Below are 20,005 nucleotides of genomic sequence, written 5' to 3' on the forward strand. Positions count from 1 at the left end.
CTGATCCATCTCTCCCTCCTAACCCCATTCGCCTGCCTTCTCCCCATAACCTCTGACTCCGTACTAATCAAGAATCCATTTATCTCTGCCTTAAATATAACCAACTTTGCCTCCACAGCCTTCAGTGGCAAAGAATTCCACAGATTCACCACCCTCTGACTAAAGAAATTCCTTCTCACCTCCTTCCTAAAAGAACATCCTTCACTATTCTCCATTATTTAATCAACCAGCTTTCTGTGTTCAGATTATGTTGGTGAAATCTGGAAATACTATCACTGAATCTGTAGAAAACAAACACTTTACTTTCAGACCTTTCCACATACAGAACACTGATTAATCAGAAGACAAAAGTAAAATAAATATACATGAAAAAACAAGTGCCATAAAAAAGAGTTGCAGTAGTCTCTGATAAATACACAACTATTTGAGATACAGTGAGATGTACAAAATATCACATATTTAAAATTTTACATCATTTACAATAAACTTGTAGAGGAAGAAAAAGTTATTTTTTTTAGAAAGGAAAAATCGCACTGGCTGGCCAGTGGTGAATGATACCCCCCAGGCCACTGTGCAAAACAAGACCCTAGTCACGCAATTTCCAAAGACTTGCATTGATTTTGTTTGAACTGCATGTAATAATTTTTTTTTTAAACAGTCATTTTTCAGAATTATTTCGCTTTCGGTCGGCAGTGATAGAGATAGGGATTGATCACTCTTAGGTTTATAGTTGGGGGTGAGGGAGCAAACTCAGGTGGAGGGAGAAAGTAAGAGTAAAATGGCTCCAAAGAATGGCAGTCTGTCAAACACTGTTACTGCAAAACTAAAAACGTTCCAATAAAAGATTTGAATATCGCTCCCAAATGTAATGTTGCCGATTCAGGAATTAAAAAGAAAAAATGTGGGTAGGGTGCTGTTTAATAACTATACTCACCTGAATAATGATAGATTCTCATTGTTCCAAAACCAAGCCCATCTGATTTTGGAGATAGAGGGGAAAAATACATCGACTATTCTTGCAATGACCTGCAGTGTGCAGAATTGGACTAGATCCCCTGTTATCTGGATGGAACGTATGGGACTTTATTAAAAACTGAATGATTTGCAACAAGAGCACTTTGGACTGCATGCAACCAATATCAATCACTGGACAAAATTCTTTCCACCACATTCATGCCAGCCACCATTTAAGTAATCACAGAACATTTATTTTTAACCAGTACAAGTTTAGGTGCAGAACAGGGATCATGGTACCGAGTACCAATAAAAAATATACACCGGGAATTCTTTTTTGTGCTTCAGCCATATAAGTGACTGCAGACAAGTGCCCATTGTTGATGGCACATCTTACACCCAAAGCAAAAATTAGGGCAGGCGATAATTCGGGGTAGCACTGATCCACAAAGGATGTTTGTGCCAGTTATTATTTGTCTACCGCAGGCTGCCTGCTGTATGAAGGAAAATTTGAGAAGGGGAAAGCAACAGAGGTTCAATCTTGAAAGTTTGCACCTCGGATCTTTATAAAACAATATGGTGATTACCGTTTTTACTATGCGGACGGAATTTTTTGGGGGAAAAACACCAAGACATTTACCGATCGGTTCCTTTTCTTTTCTGAGCCATTATTTGAGATTTCATTGATGGCTGTTATGAAACATATGAAACCCAGCTCAACGTCAAGACAAATCTGGTGATAAGACAGGTAATAAATTATCAGGATTAAAAATATAAATTGAATCCTTAACCCCCTAGAGTTAAGTGTTCAACATTTCATTCCAAGGCAATCTAGAATATCCTGCTTGCAAACAAAACATACTTGTGACCAGAGATTCTAAAGTTGTGATCTTGGCTGCTTGCAATATTAACCTAACTCTGCACACATAGTAGAAAATGCCAGACTCTTGAGTGTTAAAAATAAATCTCCTTCCAAATGCACATAGACACATAGAAAATAGGTGCAGGAGGAGGCCATTTGGCCCTTCGAGCCAGCCATTCATTGTGATCATGGCTGATCATCCACAATCAGTAATCCGTGCCTGCCTTCTCCCCATATCCCTTGATTCCGCTATCCCCATGGACATTTGGATGAAGAGTCCACACTCAACAATGCTCCAACATTCAGTTCTCAGTACACGGACTGAACTGCTCACTATCAGTTAAAAACAAAAAAAAATTGAAGGGAAACTGACAGAAGGCCAATGTTCAGGTATATTATCGACGGGAATTTAGTTGAATATTGAGTTGTAAAAAATTCAGGTTTTAAGCTGAAGACCTATGACTGGGAAGTGGTCCCTTTACAATAGGAATGTCCAAACCAAGGTTCACGAGGCCCAGGCAATTTAGGCTTGTTTGCACTCGTTATTTGCCAGTTTACGTTGCTTGGATTGTGTGGAACTGGAGGTTTGAGATGTTGGTTCTTGCCAACAGATTGGCAAATCCTAACTAGGTAGCAGCAACACGTTGAGGTAAAAGCAAAGAATTCTCCAGGCTGGAGGAATCACCCAAACATCCCATGAAGTCCAAAAACCTTAGACATTCCCATTGTACAGAATTTAGTACTGAATGTAATAGAACGGTTTTTAGCACACCTATTACAACATAAATGATCTGAAATATATTTAAAGTCTTTGAACTGTATCTGTTATGTAAGTTTTTGCTTCCTAGATTGCTACATGGCTTGATTATATTTGTTAAATGCATCATGAAGGAAATGTTAGTCCGGAAATAAACAAAAGGGTAATATCACCTTGAGGCCTTTTGTTCACATTTATATAAATAACTGGAAGGCTACACTTGCTCATTTTGCTTAGCTTGTAATATAATAAAATACATTTAATACTTTCCTGCTGCCCCAATGCTTTGTTCTTGAAGATTACTATGCCATGACTACAAGCCGATATTCGGTATCTTTCCAATAAGTACGGCCTGGATATTTGACTGTGAAGGGGGAATCAAGGGGGGTATATCATAGCAAGACTGATCATATTTTCCCCAACGTTCACATGAGTGCTTTCCCCAGACAGAATCAGCTAACAGGAATCCTAGTACCAAGTGGAAATCCATTGCAGAAACCCAAATGGATAAATGAGATACGTGGTAACTGAGCACAAGAACCTCTTCATTAGTGGACCGTTGTGGGCTCCACCTTTCCTTGATCATCGTTGCTTTTTGCACATCTTTCTTTCATTTGTTCAATGTGTCGCCCAAATCTCTCCTTCTCCTTTCCCCCTGACTCTCAGTTTGAAGAAGGGTTTCGACCAGAAACGTCACCTATTCCTTCTCTCCAGAGATGCTGCCTGACCTGCTGAGTTACTCCAGATTTTTTTGAGTGCAACCTCTTCATTTGCATGCCTCACAATATCACTTCACCACTAAACCAGGACAGCAAGCGAATGCACTAAATACAGTATTTTTGTGAGGCTAATGCTGGGATTGCAGTGAAAGTATTTTTTGAGTTTGTTTGCTGATTTAACCAGATGCACAAGTCATTGTTGTGGGGTACCTCACAATCAAGCCAGCTTTGCATTCAAAGCCCATGCATAACCCAGTAACTCCCACCCTCCCTCTAAACTGCACTCTTCCCATCCTCACACACCTCTACCCCCAATCACTCAAACTGCAATCATCTCGATTAGAACATTTTCCACTAAACCTGTCCTCCCTTTGAACAGTTTCACCCAATGTTCCCTACTCACCGTCTGATCTATATTCATTCAATGCACACCAACATCTTCATTGGAGCGGCGTTAATTTGAGGTCCACACATTCTCAAGGGACTCGCCTGGCCCCTGCGAATGGACTAGCAACAAAACCAGCTGTACCCACCACTGCAGCCATCTGCATTGACTGGGGATTAAAATGAGAACTTTCCCAGCCTATAGAGTTCCACTACAAATAGAGATTCCGCGGAAGGCCAAGGTATTAACCGTACAAATAAAATAATAATCCCAATTGGATACCACATAATCTATAACCGTCTAAGCCCAAGAAAGCCAGAAGCAATTAAAACACATGAGAGGATGCCTCTTGATGTTACTGTCCCTGTGTATTTACATTCACAATAGTATTCGCTATTATTGGTTATCATAGTCTCATTTCGGAATCACTGATTTAAAAAACTTACTAGCAATGGGTTGGTGCGATGCTCAATTTATATATTCTCCTTGGAACAGTTGACTGAAGCTTTGCACTTGTTACTTAACTACGTGATTTATTAGGTATAAAGATATTAATAAGACATGAAGAAAAGGATGCCGTTATTTACCCAGTGCAATTCACAGCATTTTCTTTCCCTTTTCCCTCCTCTTCTGAAGGCATGCTCATATTGAGGTAAGAGTTCCACTAGCAGCCGCCACCCAAGTGTAAGCCTGCAAAGCGAGTGTTGGCAGGCTATTTCACTGCGGAAGAGCATTGGAATAGTTGTCATCTTAGAGAAGCACCTTGTCTCTCAACCCCAGCCCAAAATGGCTCATCAGGCTTGGATCAGGAATCACTGCCCTGGTATTTCTGTTCAACGACCCAGGGTCATGCTGGCGAGATATTGAGTTATTAACAACAAACACTGCCTCAGTTCCTCACCCACCAAATGTAAATATTCTTAGAATATGGGGAAGTGAAGGACAAATGTTTATTGACAGTTGTAACCAAGAGGATCATGTCCAACTATCTTATTAAATTGAGACTAGTTTGGTATATGTGATTTGCATGCCCGTCAATGTTAAAGGCAGTTAGGGGTAGGGCTAGAACAGGAAATAATTTCTTTCCTGGAAGAATTTTAGTGAATCAGATGTGCTGAAATAAAGACTTAAGAATCAGATTGTTATAATCCAGTAGCTTCTATGGTTACATGTACTATTATATATATTTTTTTAAATTCCAGAATCCTCAGCTGTAGTGGTAAGATTTGCGTTTAAGTCTCTGGACTTTGCCCTTTGCATTTTCATAATTGTATCCACAACAGCATACCTTATGGAAGTTGGCATTTCTTATGCAACGAACAAATAGGAAATGTGTTGTTGTTTGCCGGGGGTGTGTGCTGGAAAGGCAGGGAGTGAAAGTGAATCCCTTGAAGAAATAGACATATGTGATTCCTGAAGAGAGAAAGCACGATGGAACAAGTGTTTATTTTTGTTCTGGAAGCTCTTCTGAGTGAGTTAACACCAGGCTGGACATTGAATTGGTCCAAGATGGCCAGAATTTTATTTTTGTGTGTTTCTATCAAGAATGTTAGATTTAAAATGCTGGGCTTAAACCAGCACTCTGAGTGAGAGACATCGGTGGCAACATAACTAGTCTAAGCTGAAAAAATAACGATCGAGGTATGCAAAACTATAAAGGGAATGGTCAGAAATTGCTCCAGATTGCTGGTGCTTAATTGGAGCATCAAACTCTATTTTTAAAGCACCGCAGCATCACATTTTGCGGACAATATCATTGCAAGCTGAAATCTGGAGAAGCAACAGAGAATGAGGTGCCCATGACCTGTAATGGCATTGTGGCAGGCATTTCCTTGCTTGCGCTTCGCTTCTATAAGGATTTCAATGTGACATTCTCCTCACTGAAATGAAAGCCACATTGGGTGAAGTCAACTAGATTTTCTGCATAACACCCACCACACTGTGGCAGACGTTATGTTAACACCATATTACCACGGAGGGTTCCCACAAGATCTTTGGAGAAGCCAGTCCACAACCGTGCACATACACCGTCATCTCATTTCTACACATTCTTCTTCTGAGGGGTCGTCTCCCTCACCAGGCCTCTGGGTTTCGCCATTCCTTGACTCATTGGAACGTTGAGGACCACGCCACCCTTGGTAAATGGTCACATCTCTTGAGCAAGCCTTGGTAGCGATGCCTGACCAAGGGGGCAGCTTGGCACCAATCCAACGTCGCTCTGACCAGACGACTGCAGATTGCCACTTCCAGCAGGGGCAAGCGGCTAACTTGCGACAGCAAAGTAAGCAGAGATAGCATGATCAAATAACTGCAGATGCTGGTTTAAATCGAAGGTAGATACAAAATGCTGGAGTAACTCAGCGGGTCAGTCAGCATCTCAGGAGAGAAGGAATGGGTGACATTTCGGGTCAGTCTTTTCGCTGACAGGATAATACGCAACAAAAATCTTTTCGCTGTACTGACCCGAAACGTCACCCATTCCTTCTCTCCAGAGATGCTGCCTGACCCACTGACTTACTCCAGCATTTTGTGTTTACCTTCGATGAATACTCAGATGTTAAGTCACTCCTTCCTGGGACACCCAGAGCATCGTGGTCACAGGCCTATCCTCTGATCTCTGCAGAGTTTGCCAACTTAAACACACTTAACCAAGGCAGAGAAGTAGTAATCAAGAAACCAAAAAGATGCTGAACTATGCTAAGAACGGAAGTAGTCATGGCTAAATTGCACTTGGCAACACTAAAAAAGACATTCAAGCATTGGGGACAATGCCAAAAAGAGCCACTAGGCTAGTTATTAATGGCCTGAGTAATGGGGAAACATTAAACAAGTGCAGAGCTTTGAGTCTTCAAAGGATTCGTTAACAGAGTGAGCTGAAATGTTATGGAAAATGGTAAATCAGAAATACTTGCTTTAAAATTAAATGTTCAGAGTCAGACAAACAGGAACATTAATTTGCAAAATCTACCCCATTGTGTTAACAGAGTACATTCAACCGTCGGACTAAGTGATCCTCAGATGAGGGGAGGGGTAGTCACAACCACCCAGGTTGCACATTACATTTGTATTCTTGCATGCCCATGATACGGGACAATGGTCCTCTCCTTGTGATGGCCTCACAGAATTCCCAGAATTTGTGAAGAGGGCAGAGAAAAATAAAGATATTCTCTGTGTCAATGATATATTGGTTCTTAATGGAAAACTGTCTGGGAAAGGAAAATAACTATCGAGGTACCAGGCTGTATTAAAAAAGTAGTCCAACTGTTTAAAAAAATAATTTAGCAAAGCACAAAACCTATTCTTGCACCTTTTTTTCTGGTTTGACCCAGACCTTTGCTAGACTTTCTACTAATTTCACACAGCCCACTAGTGGGTACCCATACAAAATTTACCATTTTTCTTTCTAAAAGTTTAAAACTTTTACATGTTCTATAGAAAGTTCAGTGAACATAAGCCCAGAAAAGGTTTAAATGCAAACCCTGAGCTTAGTTGAGAAAAGAGTGGATAGGGCACAACCCAGGACTATGAACCCAGGACTAGTAAATGTCAAGGCTGGAGGCAAATCATTTTCATTCACCGATTCAAGGCAACCATTCAAAGAGAAACGTGGGATCAACCCTTGTAGACGAGCAGAAACCAGTCTGTAAAAGGAAGAGGGAAAGAAATGTAAATTGGAAGGAAAGATTAACCAGAGACTTATTATATACGTACATGCACTTGTTTTACTTTCAACCATAAGGTGGCAGAAGTGGGCTATTCAAACTGTGCAGGTATCACAAAATGCTGGAGTAACTCAGCGTGTCAGGCAGCATCTCTGGAGAGAAAGAATGGGTGACGTTTCGGGTCGAGACCCATTCTTTCTCTCCAGAGATGCTGCCTGACCCGCTGAGTTACTCCAGCATTTTGTGACACCTTCGATTTGTACCAGCATCTGCCGTTATTTTCCTATTCAAACTGTGCAGTTTAGTTTAGTTTAGAGATAGAGCGTGGAAACAGGCCCCTCAGTCCACTGAATCCGCGCCGACCAGCGATCCCCACACATTAACACTACCCAACACATACTAGGGACAAGCTTATATTTATACTAACCCAATTTAACTACAAACCTGTACGTCTTTGGAGTGTGGGAGGAAACCAAAGTTCTCAGAGAAAATCCACACAGGTCAAGGGGAGAAAGTACAAACTCCGTACAGACAAGCACCCATAGTCAGGATCGAGCCCGGGTCTCTGGCGCTGTAAGGATCTACCGCTACGCCACCATGCCGCCCTGACTTTCAGCCAGAAGGTGGCAGGAGTGGGCCATTCAAACTGTTCAAAAATTTTCTTAAAGCTACAAAATATTATCTTCCTTTATTTTGTTTTTTCACCTTTTGTGGCAGGGCTAGATTTTACTGGGAAATCAGACCTATGTTGTTGAAGTTTTGTTGACTTGTCAAGTTTGAATTTAACCAGTTTCAACAAATACCATATTGTCAGAGTCTAGATAGGAAAGATCTTTTTCTCTATAAAGCAATTGAAAAAAACATTAAAGGGAAAACGAGAGGTTCCTTTCACCCAAAGAATGTACGGTTTTGTAGACTTAATGTATAAGAACCTACAAAGCAGCAGAAGTCAGATTAACCCAAGCAGTTCTTTCTTGGCCAGCATGAACACAGGTCAATTGACCTCCTGGTGTACTGATCAATTCTATGACCAAGACAAACAATTTGTGTACAAGTTCATGAGAGGAACAGATTGGGTAAATGCACAGTCTTTTGCCCAGAAAAGGTGAATTAAGAACCGGAGAACATAGGAGGGAAGATTTAATAGGAACACAGGAGTATATTTTTTTTTACATGAAGGGTAGTGAGTATATGGGCCGAGTTGCCAGAGGAGGTAGTTGAGGCAGATACTATCATAACGTTTAAGAGACATTTGGACAGGTATATGGATAGGATAGGTTTAGTGGGTTACACGCCAGTGCAGGGAGGTGGGACTAGTGTGGATGGGGGCAAGTTGGTCGGCGTGGGCAAGTTGGATCGAAGGGCCTGCTTCTATGCTGTATGACTATTAAAACTTGGGCAATTTGGGCCAAAGGGCCTATTTTCATGCTGTGTGACTCTACGACTAATCATGCTGTGTCTTGCAAGAGTGAAAAGTAATGGCCCAGAAGGCAAATACAATCTGTCTGAACTTGCTTAAGATAGCACGGTAGGCATGTCAGGCTGCATCGACTTGAGAGGCAGGCAGTAGTTGCTTGATTATCGTTGCCAATCCTACTCTTGACCCCATCCACAAGAGAGTGGCAGTGAAACAGTTGCAGGAAATTGGACAACCTCTCAACCCCCTACATCAGGTAGTCGTGTGATTCAAGCATCAAATGCAATTATCCCGCCAGTTAAACTAAACCTTCTACTATTTTACCATATTGCACAAATGCATGGTGCCAATATTACCCCAACAATCCCTCACAGTGAAACAACTAGGAAGGGTCTCGACCCAAAACACCACCCATTCCCTCTCCCCAGAGATGCTGCCTGTCTCGCTGAGTTACATCAGCATTTTGTGTCTACATTACAAAGTGCTTTTCTACCCTAATACACTGATGCTCACCTGCTCAGAGGAATGAGACCAGGGAGGCCAAGGTCTGTCATACAAACACTTTAGCAAGGGCGTCTGCTCCAGCACTAGCAATGTATGCTTTGCTTGGGTGGAAGGTGACATCGTGGATTGCTTCATCGTACTTCTTCCGGTGGGCTGTGATTTCCTGAACGCAGGTCTTATTGTCTAGGTTCCAGAGACGTATCGAGCAGTCATGGCCTGTGCAATCAAGTACATTCAGGAATTTAAACCTGCAAAGTTTATATTAGCACCCACTCCAAATAATTCAAGCATTTGCTGAGTGCCCATCATTGTCCACGATGCTGCAAGGTACTTCACAGCTGATCAAATACAGTCCCTGTTATTATGCAGGTAAGTTTAGTCAATTTTCACACGGAAAGATCCCACAAAACAGCAATGAGAAAAATAAATTGGGATAGTTGGCCATACATCTCCTAAGCCAGTGGTGTCCAAACTTTTTTCAAAGAGGGCCAGATTTGATAATGTGAAAATACCCAAGGGCCAATGTCCCCCCCCCCTCCGGACCTTTAACTAATGCCCCCCCCCCCCCCCCGGACCTTTAACTAATGCGCTCCACCCCCCCCCCCCCGGACCTCGCGTCTGACAATCCACAGATCGGGCAGCACTGACCGCTGGGAGGTGTAGTCGCCGTCGCCTCTCCCGCTCGGGGCGGGGGTGGGATGCGGCACCTGCCCGACTGACGGGAGTGCCTGCCAATGAGCGTGCGGGGTGACGAGAGCTCAGCTGCTGCTCTCCCGACCCCCCCCCCCCCCCCCCCCGCATGCCCTCAACCCCGTCGCCGGGAAGTGTAGTCGCCGTCGCCTTTCCCGCTCGGGGCGGAGGGGGGGGGGGGGGGGGGGGGGGGGAGGTCGGGCAGCGCTGACCGCCGGGAGGTGTAGTCGCCCGCTCCCCTCCTCTCTCCCCCTCCCTTCATTCTGTTACAGTGCTGGCGGGCCATAAATAATACATTTTAAGATGGAAGCTGCGGGCCGTATAAAATCTGACCTCGGGCCGCGATTGGCCCCCGGGCCGGACTTTGGACATGTCTGCCCTAAGCCTTTCAATATCATGGCTGAACTTCTACTTCAAATCTTTCTTCTTGATTCAGCTCAGGAATCCTCGATACCCAAAAATCTATTGATCCCTGGCTTGAATGTACTCATCCACCGAGTATCCACAAGGCCAGTTTAAGCACGCTAGGGTAGAGTTCCAAAGGCGTGTGACATTCTGACTGAAATAATTCCTTCAACTATCCTATAGCCTGGAACTATAATCCTAATTCTAGACTCTCCAACCAGGGAAAACAATCTCTTCGACAAGGTTAATAAATCTATGTGAGCACTGTGAGAAGCTCACTGTTATTAAATCAGTACTGTCTGGAGTAGATGGGGCTCTGTTTAACAATTCATCCAAAATACAGAGTGAAGCAATCCTTCCATTGTACACAATCCCTTTGATTTGACTCTGTGGCAAGTGTTTCCAACTGAGCCACGTGTTTATTGTAGTTGTAAATTATCAATACAGCTCTTTAAATCTCAAATTCTTCCGTTTTTTCACCTTTCAATACAAACTATGGGACATTCTTTTTTGAAATTACCAATGGATATCTATCAGCTACAAAAAATGAGTGTATCTTCTCGTGTAATAAAACATTTCATGGATTCACCTTCTAGCCGTTGGCAGGTTTATCACTTCCATTTTCCAAATGGAATTGGCAAGGGATCAGAAACAAAGACCCATAAAGTCACTAATCTACAAAGTAATCAGAAGTGACAATAGACCAATGGGATTTAAATGAAGGGTCTCGACCTGAAACATCACCCATTATTTTTCTCCAGAGATGTTGTCTGACCTGCTGAGTTACTTCAACACTTTGTGTCTATCTTTGACAATAGACCAAATTAGTTCAAATGCCCCCATTACACCAGCACCCCTGTTCCATTATTTTCTCTGGTCTACTCTCAAACGAGGAGAGGGAGGTTTTGATAGTCTCTCTCACTGGGACAATCTTCCTCGTTGTAGACCTTGCACTTTTTTTAATCCCTACTTTCTCCGTGGCTGTAATGTTATATTCTGCACTCTGCTTACTTTCTCTTTTTGCACTACCGGTTGTACTCGTAAACATAAAAACTAGGTGCAGGAGGCCATTTGGCCCTTCGAGCCAGCACCGCCATTCATTGTGATCATGGCTGATCATCCACAATCAGTAACCTGTGCCTGCCTTCTCCCCATATCCCTTGATTCCGCTAGCCCCTGGAGCTCCATCTAACTCTCTTTTAAATTCATCCAGTGAATTGACCTCCACTGCCCTCTGTGGCAGAGAATTCCATAAATTCACAACTCTCTGGGTGAAAATGTTTTTTCTCACCTCAGTTTTAAATGGCCTCCCCTTTATTCTTAGACCGTGGCCCCTGGTTCTGGTCTCCCCCAACATTGGGGAAAAAAATCCTGCATCTAGCTTGTACAGTCCTTTTATAATTTTATACGCTTCTACGAGCTCCCCTCTCATCCATCTAAATTCCAGTGACTACAAGCCCAGTCTTTCCAATCTTTCCTCGTGTATTAAGACAGTACAATAATCAATTAAAATCAACACCAATCTTTACTTTTGTTCCTCCCCAATATCAAGCAACGCATGTGATGTGATGCTGTGGCTGAGATACTGGCAGATGTTTTCTAACAAGTGAACATCCTTCAAGAAAAGTGCACTTAATAGGCTCAGAAATGTTTAGTGATGTCTTGATGTCTGATAAATTTAATCTTGTTGTACAGAACATGACTCAATAAAAAGCACAAATCGTCAGGCAATTGGATTAAGATTAAAATTAAAAGTGGTGTGTGGGCACTTACTTCCAGACATCAGGAAAACTCCATTGGGATCTACTGCAAGAGAAGTGACGGCATCCAAATGAGCCACCATTGAATGGATCATTTTTCCTAAAAAGGTAAATTGAGGAATATCACAGACAAGAAAGAGGCAAGTATCGCAGCCTTATCTAGCCGACTCCATTATGCTCCTGTTCAGTTATCATCCAACCTCTTCCCATATTCACACAGCATTCTGCATCGCAACAGTGTTTTTTTGATTTGTTTTCTTCCTTTCCCAAGATAAGCTACCCTCAATTAACTGGTGTGTGTGCGCATATATTTGTATACATACATTATACAGTACACACACACATATATGTATATATATATTTGTATACACATATATGTATTTGTACACACACACATGTATATATATACACACATACACACATCTATATATAGTGTGTGTATGTATATATAGTGTGTATATATAAATATAAATATATATATATATATATATATATATATATATATACACACTCACTCTCACACACAGACTTTTCATGTTGTTTATTATGGTGTCTACAGAGTACAATGTTAACATATCTGTTGTGCTGCTGCAAGTAAGAATTTCATTGTTCCGTTTCGGGACATTTGGCAATAAAACACTCTGGACTCTAAACTCATTGATGCAAAGTTTTAATAATTGGGGGGAGATACTAAATATGTTAAATTTAAGGTTGCAATTACCATCAAGATCACGCTAAGACAAGCACCGGGCATCCAAAAAGTAAACACTTCACCATTGATGGTCAAATGATCAAATCTTTCAAGAGGTAGTTGCATGCTGTGACAGCGTGCAAAAACATATGACAGACTGTACCATTCAGAGCAATTTCATTGCCTCTTGTCTTACTGCTACATACGCAACCTTGTTAGAAACCAACATTGCACCTTTATTTACCTGTTTTGTTATCAAAAAAGCGAATACATCTGTCATCGTGTGCAGTGATGGTGACTGGCAGTTTGGGATGGGCGACAATCCGGTTAATCTGATTAGCAGCTGAGAAAGGAGAGAGAATGAAAGCATGTTATCCGGGCATTATCTTATTTTATTTTTAGAGACCCGGAAGCCCATTCAGCTTATTGGATCCACTCCAACTCGAAGTGGTGCAATCCTATTAGTTTCAGTGACAGACAGATTACACCAGCAGATTACAAAGGTCAGAAATGTCTGCTTATTTATCCCAGGGTTATTTTCTAAATTGAATGCATTATATCTCAACAATATAATCAAAACCTGCAGATGCAGGAAATCTGAAGTAAAGATGGAAAATACTGAAAATGCACAGCAGGCCAGGCATCTTCTGTGGAGAAAGAAACAGTTAATGTTTCAGGTCTGGTCAGTTGATTGTTTCCAGTATTTTATTTTTATGATGCAACTTCAAATTGCATCACTTTGAAAGTGGCGGCGCCTAGCGGCTGCGGCTCGCTAGCAGTCTGTTCGTCTTTTTTCCTTTTTTTGTTGTTGTGTGTCGGTGTTGGGATGTTTTTTTGTTTTTTTTGGTTGTGTATGTGTGGGGGGTGGTGGTGTGGGTGGGGGGGTGGTGGTGTGGGTGTGGGTGGGGGGGGGGGGGGGGTGGGGTAAACCTTTCTCTTTTAGGTCTCTTCCTCACGGCGCGGGGTGCGGCTCGGCTGCGGGGCCTTCCATCGCCCGGTGCGGCTCGGCCGCTGGACTTAACATCGCCCGGTGCGGCTCGGCCGCTGGACTTAACAGTGCCCGGTGCGGCTTGGCCGCGGGGCCTTCCATCGCTGGTACGGCTCGGCCGCTGGACTTAACAGTACCCGGTGCGGCTCGGCCGCGGGGCGCAACATCGCCCGGTGCGGCTCGGCCGCGGGACTTTACATCGCCCGGCGCGGCTCGACTGCGGGACTTTACATCGCCCGGCGCGGCTGCGGGACTTTACATCGCCCGGCGCGGCTCGGCCGCGGGACTTTTCATCGCTGGTGCGGCTCGACCGCTGGACTTAACATCGCCCGGTGCGGCTTGGCCGCGGGGCCTACCATCGCCCGGTGCGGCTCGGCCGCGGGACTTAGCTGCGCAAGGCTCGGTCGCGGGGCCTTCCATCGCCCGGCTCGGCCGCGAGACGTTTCAGCACCCGGTGCGACTCGGCCGCGGGGACTTCCATCCCCTTGCGGGGACTGTGCGGGTCGGTCGGGGACGAGCTGTCTGTCCGTAGGCGTGGGGAAGAGAGTGGAAGTTTTGTTGCCTCCATCACAGTGAGGGGGTGTTTGGAGTCACTGTGATGGACGTTTGTGTTGGGGTTATGTGTCTTGTGTTCTTTTTTGTGTATGACTGCTATGTAGTTTCGTTCGGTACCTTGGTACCGAATGACAAATAAAGCTCTGTTGAACTGTTGTTATTGAACTGAAATAGTTATCATCTCTGTATTAAAGTAGCAGCATCAATGGGATCATTTATGGAATCAATTGGATGGATGGAGTGGAACGATACAATGTGGATATAGGCCCTTTGGCCCACCGAGTCCATACTGACCATCGATCACTTGTTCTATGTTATCCCACTTTCTCACCAGCTTGTTACACAGTAGGTGCAATTTACAAATGGCAATCAATCTACAAACCCACATTGTTTCGGATGTGAGAGGAGACCCACACATTCACAGGGAGAACATACTAACTCCACACAGACAACCCCCATGGTCAGAATTAAACCTGGGGCTCTGGTGCTGAGAGGCAGCGGCTCTACCAGCTGTGCCACTGTGCCGCCCTGGTGCAGGATTTAGTTTAGAGATACAGCGCGGAAACAGGCCCTTCGGCCCACCAGATCCGCGCCGACCAGCAATCCCCGCACTATCCTACTACACCCACTATGGATTTTTTTTTAATTTACCATGCCAATTAACCTACAAACCTGTACATCTTTGGAGTACGGGGGGAAACCGAAGATCTCGGAGAAAACCAACACAGGTCACAGGGAGAACGTACAAATTCCATACAGACAGCACCCGTAGTCGGGATCGAACCCGGGTCTTCTGGTAAGACTTCGTTTTAAATTGGTAGTTGATTTACAAAACTTTGTACTTTTAAGAAATGGGAATAAATAATATGCCGCCTTACTCCCCCTTGTATGTTATACGAATCACCTGCTTTACAAATATACTTACATATGAGACAGAGTACTATGTTTAAATTAAATTTCAAAAATACAGGTGCTCCCCGGCTTAAGATGCGTTGACTTGTGATATTTTGACTTTGCGATGGTGCAAACGGCAGCGACCCATAGCTCGCTTCCGGCCACGCGATTGCATGTATTAAATGCATTTCGACTTACAATATTTTCGGTTGCCGATGGGTTTCTCAGAATGGAGCCCCATCGTAAGCTGAGGAGCACCTGTACGCCAAAAAAATGTTTTTAAGCCAAGAGGCCGACCTCGACGTGCAGGACAGGACTTAATTGCAGGATTGCCATCTTTCCACGCCTCCAGTCAGCTTACCACTGTCTGACGTTGTAGAGTCCAGGGTGATCACTGCCTGCGTTGTCTCCAAATCGTAGATGACCACATCCCCGCTGGTGAAGGAAGTCACAGCATGTGCAGCGTCACTCAGGAAGGCAACCGACGTAGGAATCCCATTTTCTGCAAATATGGAATTAAATCTGAATTAAGAATCCAAAGTTGAGTTCAAACAGAAAACGTAGTTATATTCATTGACCACTGGCAGTTCTATCTTGCACCCCCAATACAAATCACACACCCTCTGGGTCTACTAATAAATATTCACATTCCCCAGGTCTACCAGTAACAATTCTCACACTCCCCAGACCCCTGCAAATATTCACATTTTGATACTTTTGTTTTCCAACTATGGACGTGAATAATACAAAATGATGCATCAACTCTTGTGTGCTCTGTGTAATCTACTATTCTTACACTCTGTGTAAGACAGAACTGCCGATGCTGGTTTAAATTGAAGGTAGACACAAAATGCTGCAGTAACTCAGCGGGACAGGCACATCTCTGGAGAGAAGGAATGAGTGACGTTTCGGGTCGAGACCCTTCTTCAGTCTGATGTCAGGGGGGAGAACTGGGAAGGGGGAGGGGATAGAGAGGGAAAGCAAGGGCTATTTGAAGGTAGAGAAGTTAATGTTCATACGACCCAAGCAAAATATGAGGTGTTGTTCCTCCAAGGTCAGATTTGGAATGCGAGGGAGAGTTGAAGTGCTGAGCAACTGAGAGATCAGGTAAGTTAAGACGGACTGAGCGGAGGTGTTCAGCGAAACAATCGCCGAGCCTGCACTTGGTGTCTCCGATGTACAGAAGTTCACACCTGAAACAGCGGATACAGTAGATGAGGTTGGAGGAGGTGCAAGTGAACCTCTGCCTCACATGGAAAGACTGTTTGGGTCCTCGGATGGAGGTAAATGGACAGGTGTTACATCTCCTGCGGTTGCTGGGGAAAGTACCTGGGGAGGGGGTGGTTTGGATGGGAAGGGACGAGTTGACCAGGGAGTTTCGGAGGGAACGGTCTCTGCGGAAAGCAGAAAAGGGTGGAGATGGGAAGATGTGGACAGTAGTGGGATCACGTTGGAGGTGGCGAAATATATCCTCCGTTGGAGGATTATATGCTGTATGCGACGGCTGATAGGGTGGAAGGTGAGCCAAGGGGGACTCTGTCCTTGTTACGAATGGAGGGAGGGGGAGCAAGAGCGGAGCTGCGGGATATCGAGGAGGCCCTAGTGAGAACCTCATTTATAATGGAAGAGGGGAAGCCCCGTTTCCTAAAGAATCAGGACATCTCCGGTGCCCTGGTAAGGCAAACCTCATCCTGGGCGCAAATGCGGCGTAGACGGAGGAATTGGGAGTAGGGGATAGAGTCTTTACAGGAAGCAGGGTGGGAAGAAGTGTAGTCTAGATAGCTATGTGAGTCAGTAGGTTTGTAGTAGATGTCGGTCAATAGTCTGTTTCCTGTGATAGAGACAGTGAGATCGAGAAACGGTAGGGAGATGTCGAAGATGGTCTAAGTGAATTTGAGTGCAGAATGGAAATTGGTGGTGATGTTGATGAAGTCAGTGAGTTCTACATGGTTGCAGGAGGTAGCACCAATGCGGTCGTCAATGTAGCAGAGGTAGAGTTCGGGGATAGGGCAAGTGTACGCCTGGAACAGTGATTGTTCGACATACCCTACAAAGAGGCAGGCATAGCTAGGGCACATGCGAGTGCCCATAGCCAGGCCTTGGATTTGGAGGAAGTGGGAGAAGTTGTTGAGGGTAAGGACCCGCTCTGCTGGGCGGAGGAGAGTATTGGTAGACGGAAATTGGCTGGTTTTGTGGTCGAGGAAGAAACGGAGGGCTTTAAGGCCTTCCTGGTGGGGGATGGAGGTGTAGAGTGACTGGACATCCATAGGAAAGATGAGGGAGTGGGGGCCTGGAAAACAGAAGTCATTGAGGAGACGAAGAGCGTGTGAGGTGCCTTGGAAATAGGTAGGGAGGGATTGGACCGGGGTAACAGGATGGAGTCGAGGTATGTGGAAATTAATTCGGTGGGGCTTGACCAAGCAGAAACAATGGGGTCGCCAGGACAGTTCTGTTTGTGGGTTTTGGGGAGAAAATAAAATCGGGCCGTGCGGGGCTGGGGAACGATAAGGTTGGTGGCTTTAGAGGGCAGAAAGCCAGAAGTGATGAAATTAGTAATGGTGTTTGAGATTAAGGCCTGGTGCTCGTCTGCGGGGGGGGGGGGGGGGGGCATGGTCCAAAGATAAGTAGTGAGGATGTGTCTGAGAGTTGTCGCCTAGGCTCAGTCCAGTAGAGGTCAGTGCGCCAGACTACTACTCTTGTACTTAAGCATGATTGTGCCTATTTATTATTAATGTAATAATTATTATTACTGAATTGAATGCAAAAAAGGATTTCACTGTATCTTGGAACACGTGATAACGAAATACCATTGCACACTTGCAAGTGGTACAAACTTTTAATAGTCATTATCTAACACACAACACTGCACATCATATTTAATTTACGATGAGCAAATCTGCTTATCCCTACATGGCTCTTCCGTTTATTCGTAGAAGTATATAGAAAATAAGGCTTTGATATTTCGTGTCTGTACAAGTCGAGGATGTTTTTCAGACTAATCCCAGTTTTCACCCTCTAGGCTATGGATCCAAAAGTACTCTTTAAGTCAACACAAGCAGGATTTTGCCTCAACCCCCTCTCGGGCAGTGAGTTCAAGCATCCCTAAATGATGAAGTGAGAAGGAAACTACTAAGACCACATTATAATTAAGAGTTAGCCAAACTGAACTCGGGTGTAGAAACAATCTCTCTGTTCCATTGGTTAAGGAAGGGAAGAGATTGCTGCTTATGCTATCCTTTTAGTGGAAAGAGTCTGAGAGTCATGGAGAAATAGATCAAAGAAGTAGCCCTTTAGCTCACTGAGTTCATGCCACCATCAAGCATTTATTTTTATACTAATCCCAACCTAACCTATTTTATTCCTACCCATTATATTTCCATTAACTTCCCTTTCCACACGAGATTTTATTTCTCATCTTCATACCATCGACAATTTAAAGCAGCCCATGAACTTGCCATTCTGTACGTTTTTGTGATGTGGGACGAAACCAGAGCATGCAGAGGAAATCCACACCATCACGAGGAGGATTATGTAAACACAGGCAGCACTAGAGGTCAGGATTTAACCTGGGTCACTGGAGCTGTGCCTCCCAGGCTTTCATGTTTGTGTTGTGCACCTTTGCTACCCACACAATCAACTCCCTCCAGCTTTTAACAAAATCCTGGTGACATTCTGGTTCTCGGAATTGAACAAGAACAACAAATTTGTTGAGTTATCAGAAGATGGTGTAATCTAAGGGATTATCTTCCAATGAAGAATGATGGAACATTATGAATGATCGGGGGAAAGACTGAAAAACTAACAATCCAACTGTACTATGGTGCCACTTACTTATTTTCCTCCTTTTTGCTTTAGATCTTACAGTAAAAAAGTTTGGTTTAATCACAATTAATGACGGAGGAAAGGATTAGCCTGAAAGAGGTATATCTGGGAATGAAACATCCTTTACCACCCTTCATTCCAATCCAACAGGTCACTCAGCTTATGACACCCTACCCTACCCTTCCTCCCTGCCAGCATTGTCCATGTATATGTCTCCCTTCCAGCGATTAGCCGCAATTATTCCATGAGACCTATGCATTTGCCTACAATTCTTTCCTTCACTCACCTTTTTCTCTATTGTATGTACTAACACAAGCTGGATTCGCAGTTGCATCCCACAGTCTGACAGTCCCATCTGCTGAACATGAAATCAGGCGATTCTTCAGGATAGTAAACGCTAGCCCCCAAATCGCATCTGTATGACCATTTAGTGTTCTGGATAAATTGCTGTCATCTGTAAACAAAAAAATGTAGATTCAATGCGCTGAATGTCAAGGATGAAGTAGCCCATTTTATCTTGGAATGGCCTATCCATTAGTATTGTAGTATCTTCACCACAATAGCACCTTCACCAAATGGACTGAAGGAAATGAAATGGGCACCTTCTCAATAGCTTCTCAAAAGTTTCCAAAAATAAACTTTAATCAGAATAAAAAATATATTCAAAGCAAAACACTTTTTTAGACAATCTCAGAGCACCTGTACATTCATTAGTGTCATATGCAGTAGTGCTCACACCTATCCTTAAGCAAAACATCCTTGCCATTATTGTGGCCCGCCTGAGGTAATATCCCTTCTTTGTCTGAGGGATGTCCCCACCCAACTCTGCCCCTCAAAGTCCAGCAGCAGAAGGCCCTGAGACTGTGGTCCTTCCCCACCTTGGCCTTGGCTGTACCAAGCTTCAATGAGTCCTTCAGTACGAACTTCTGCAGTCTGGAAT

General features: G+C 43.9%; 1 protein-coding gene across 1 annotated transcript in view; it reads right to left on the minus strand.

Annotated features, from left to right (window-relative positions):
- Positions 1–383: 383 nt before the first annotated feature.
- The window catches only part of LOC144611846 (striatin-3-like), a 53,947-nt gene continuing 34,325 nt past the window's right edge, over positions 384–20,005 (minus strand). The window contains exons 13-18 of the mRNA XM_078431148.1: positions 19,352–19,519; positions 15,605–15,745; positions 13,051–13,149; positions 12,129–12,215; positions 9,270–9,476; positions 384–7,318 (exon numbers count right to left, since the gene is read on the minus strand). Coding sequence (XP_078287274.1) covers positions 9,307–9,476; positions 12,129–12,215; positions 13,051–13,149; positions 15,605–15,745; positions 19,352–19,519 — 665 coding nt within the window. The 3' untranslated portion in view covers positions 384–7,318; positions 9,270–9,306. The remainder of the gene's footprint in view (positions 7,319–9,269; positions 9,477–12,128; positions 12,216–13,050; positions 13,150–15,604; positions 15,746–19,351; positions 19,520–20,005) is intronic.

Source organism: Rhinoraja longicauda, chromosome 41 (assembly GCF_053455715.1).
Source record: "Rhinoraja longicauda isolate Sanriku21f chromosome 41, sRhiLon1.1, whole genome shotgun sequence".
NCBI classification, from domain to species: Eukaryota; Metazoa; Chordata; class Chondrichthyes; order Rajiformes; family Arhynchobatidae; genus Rhinoraja; species Rhinoraja longicauda.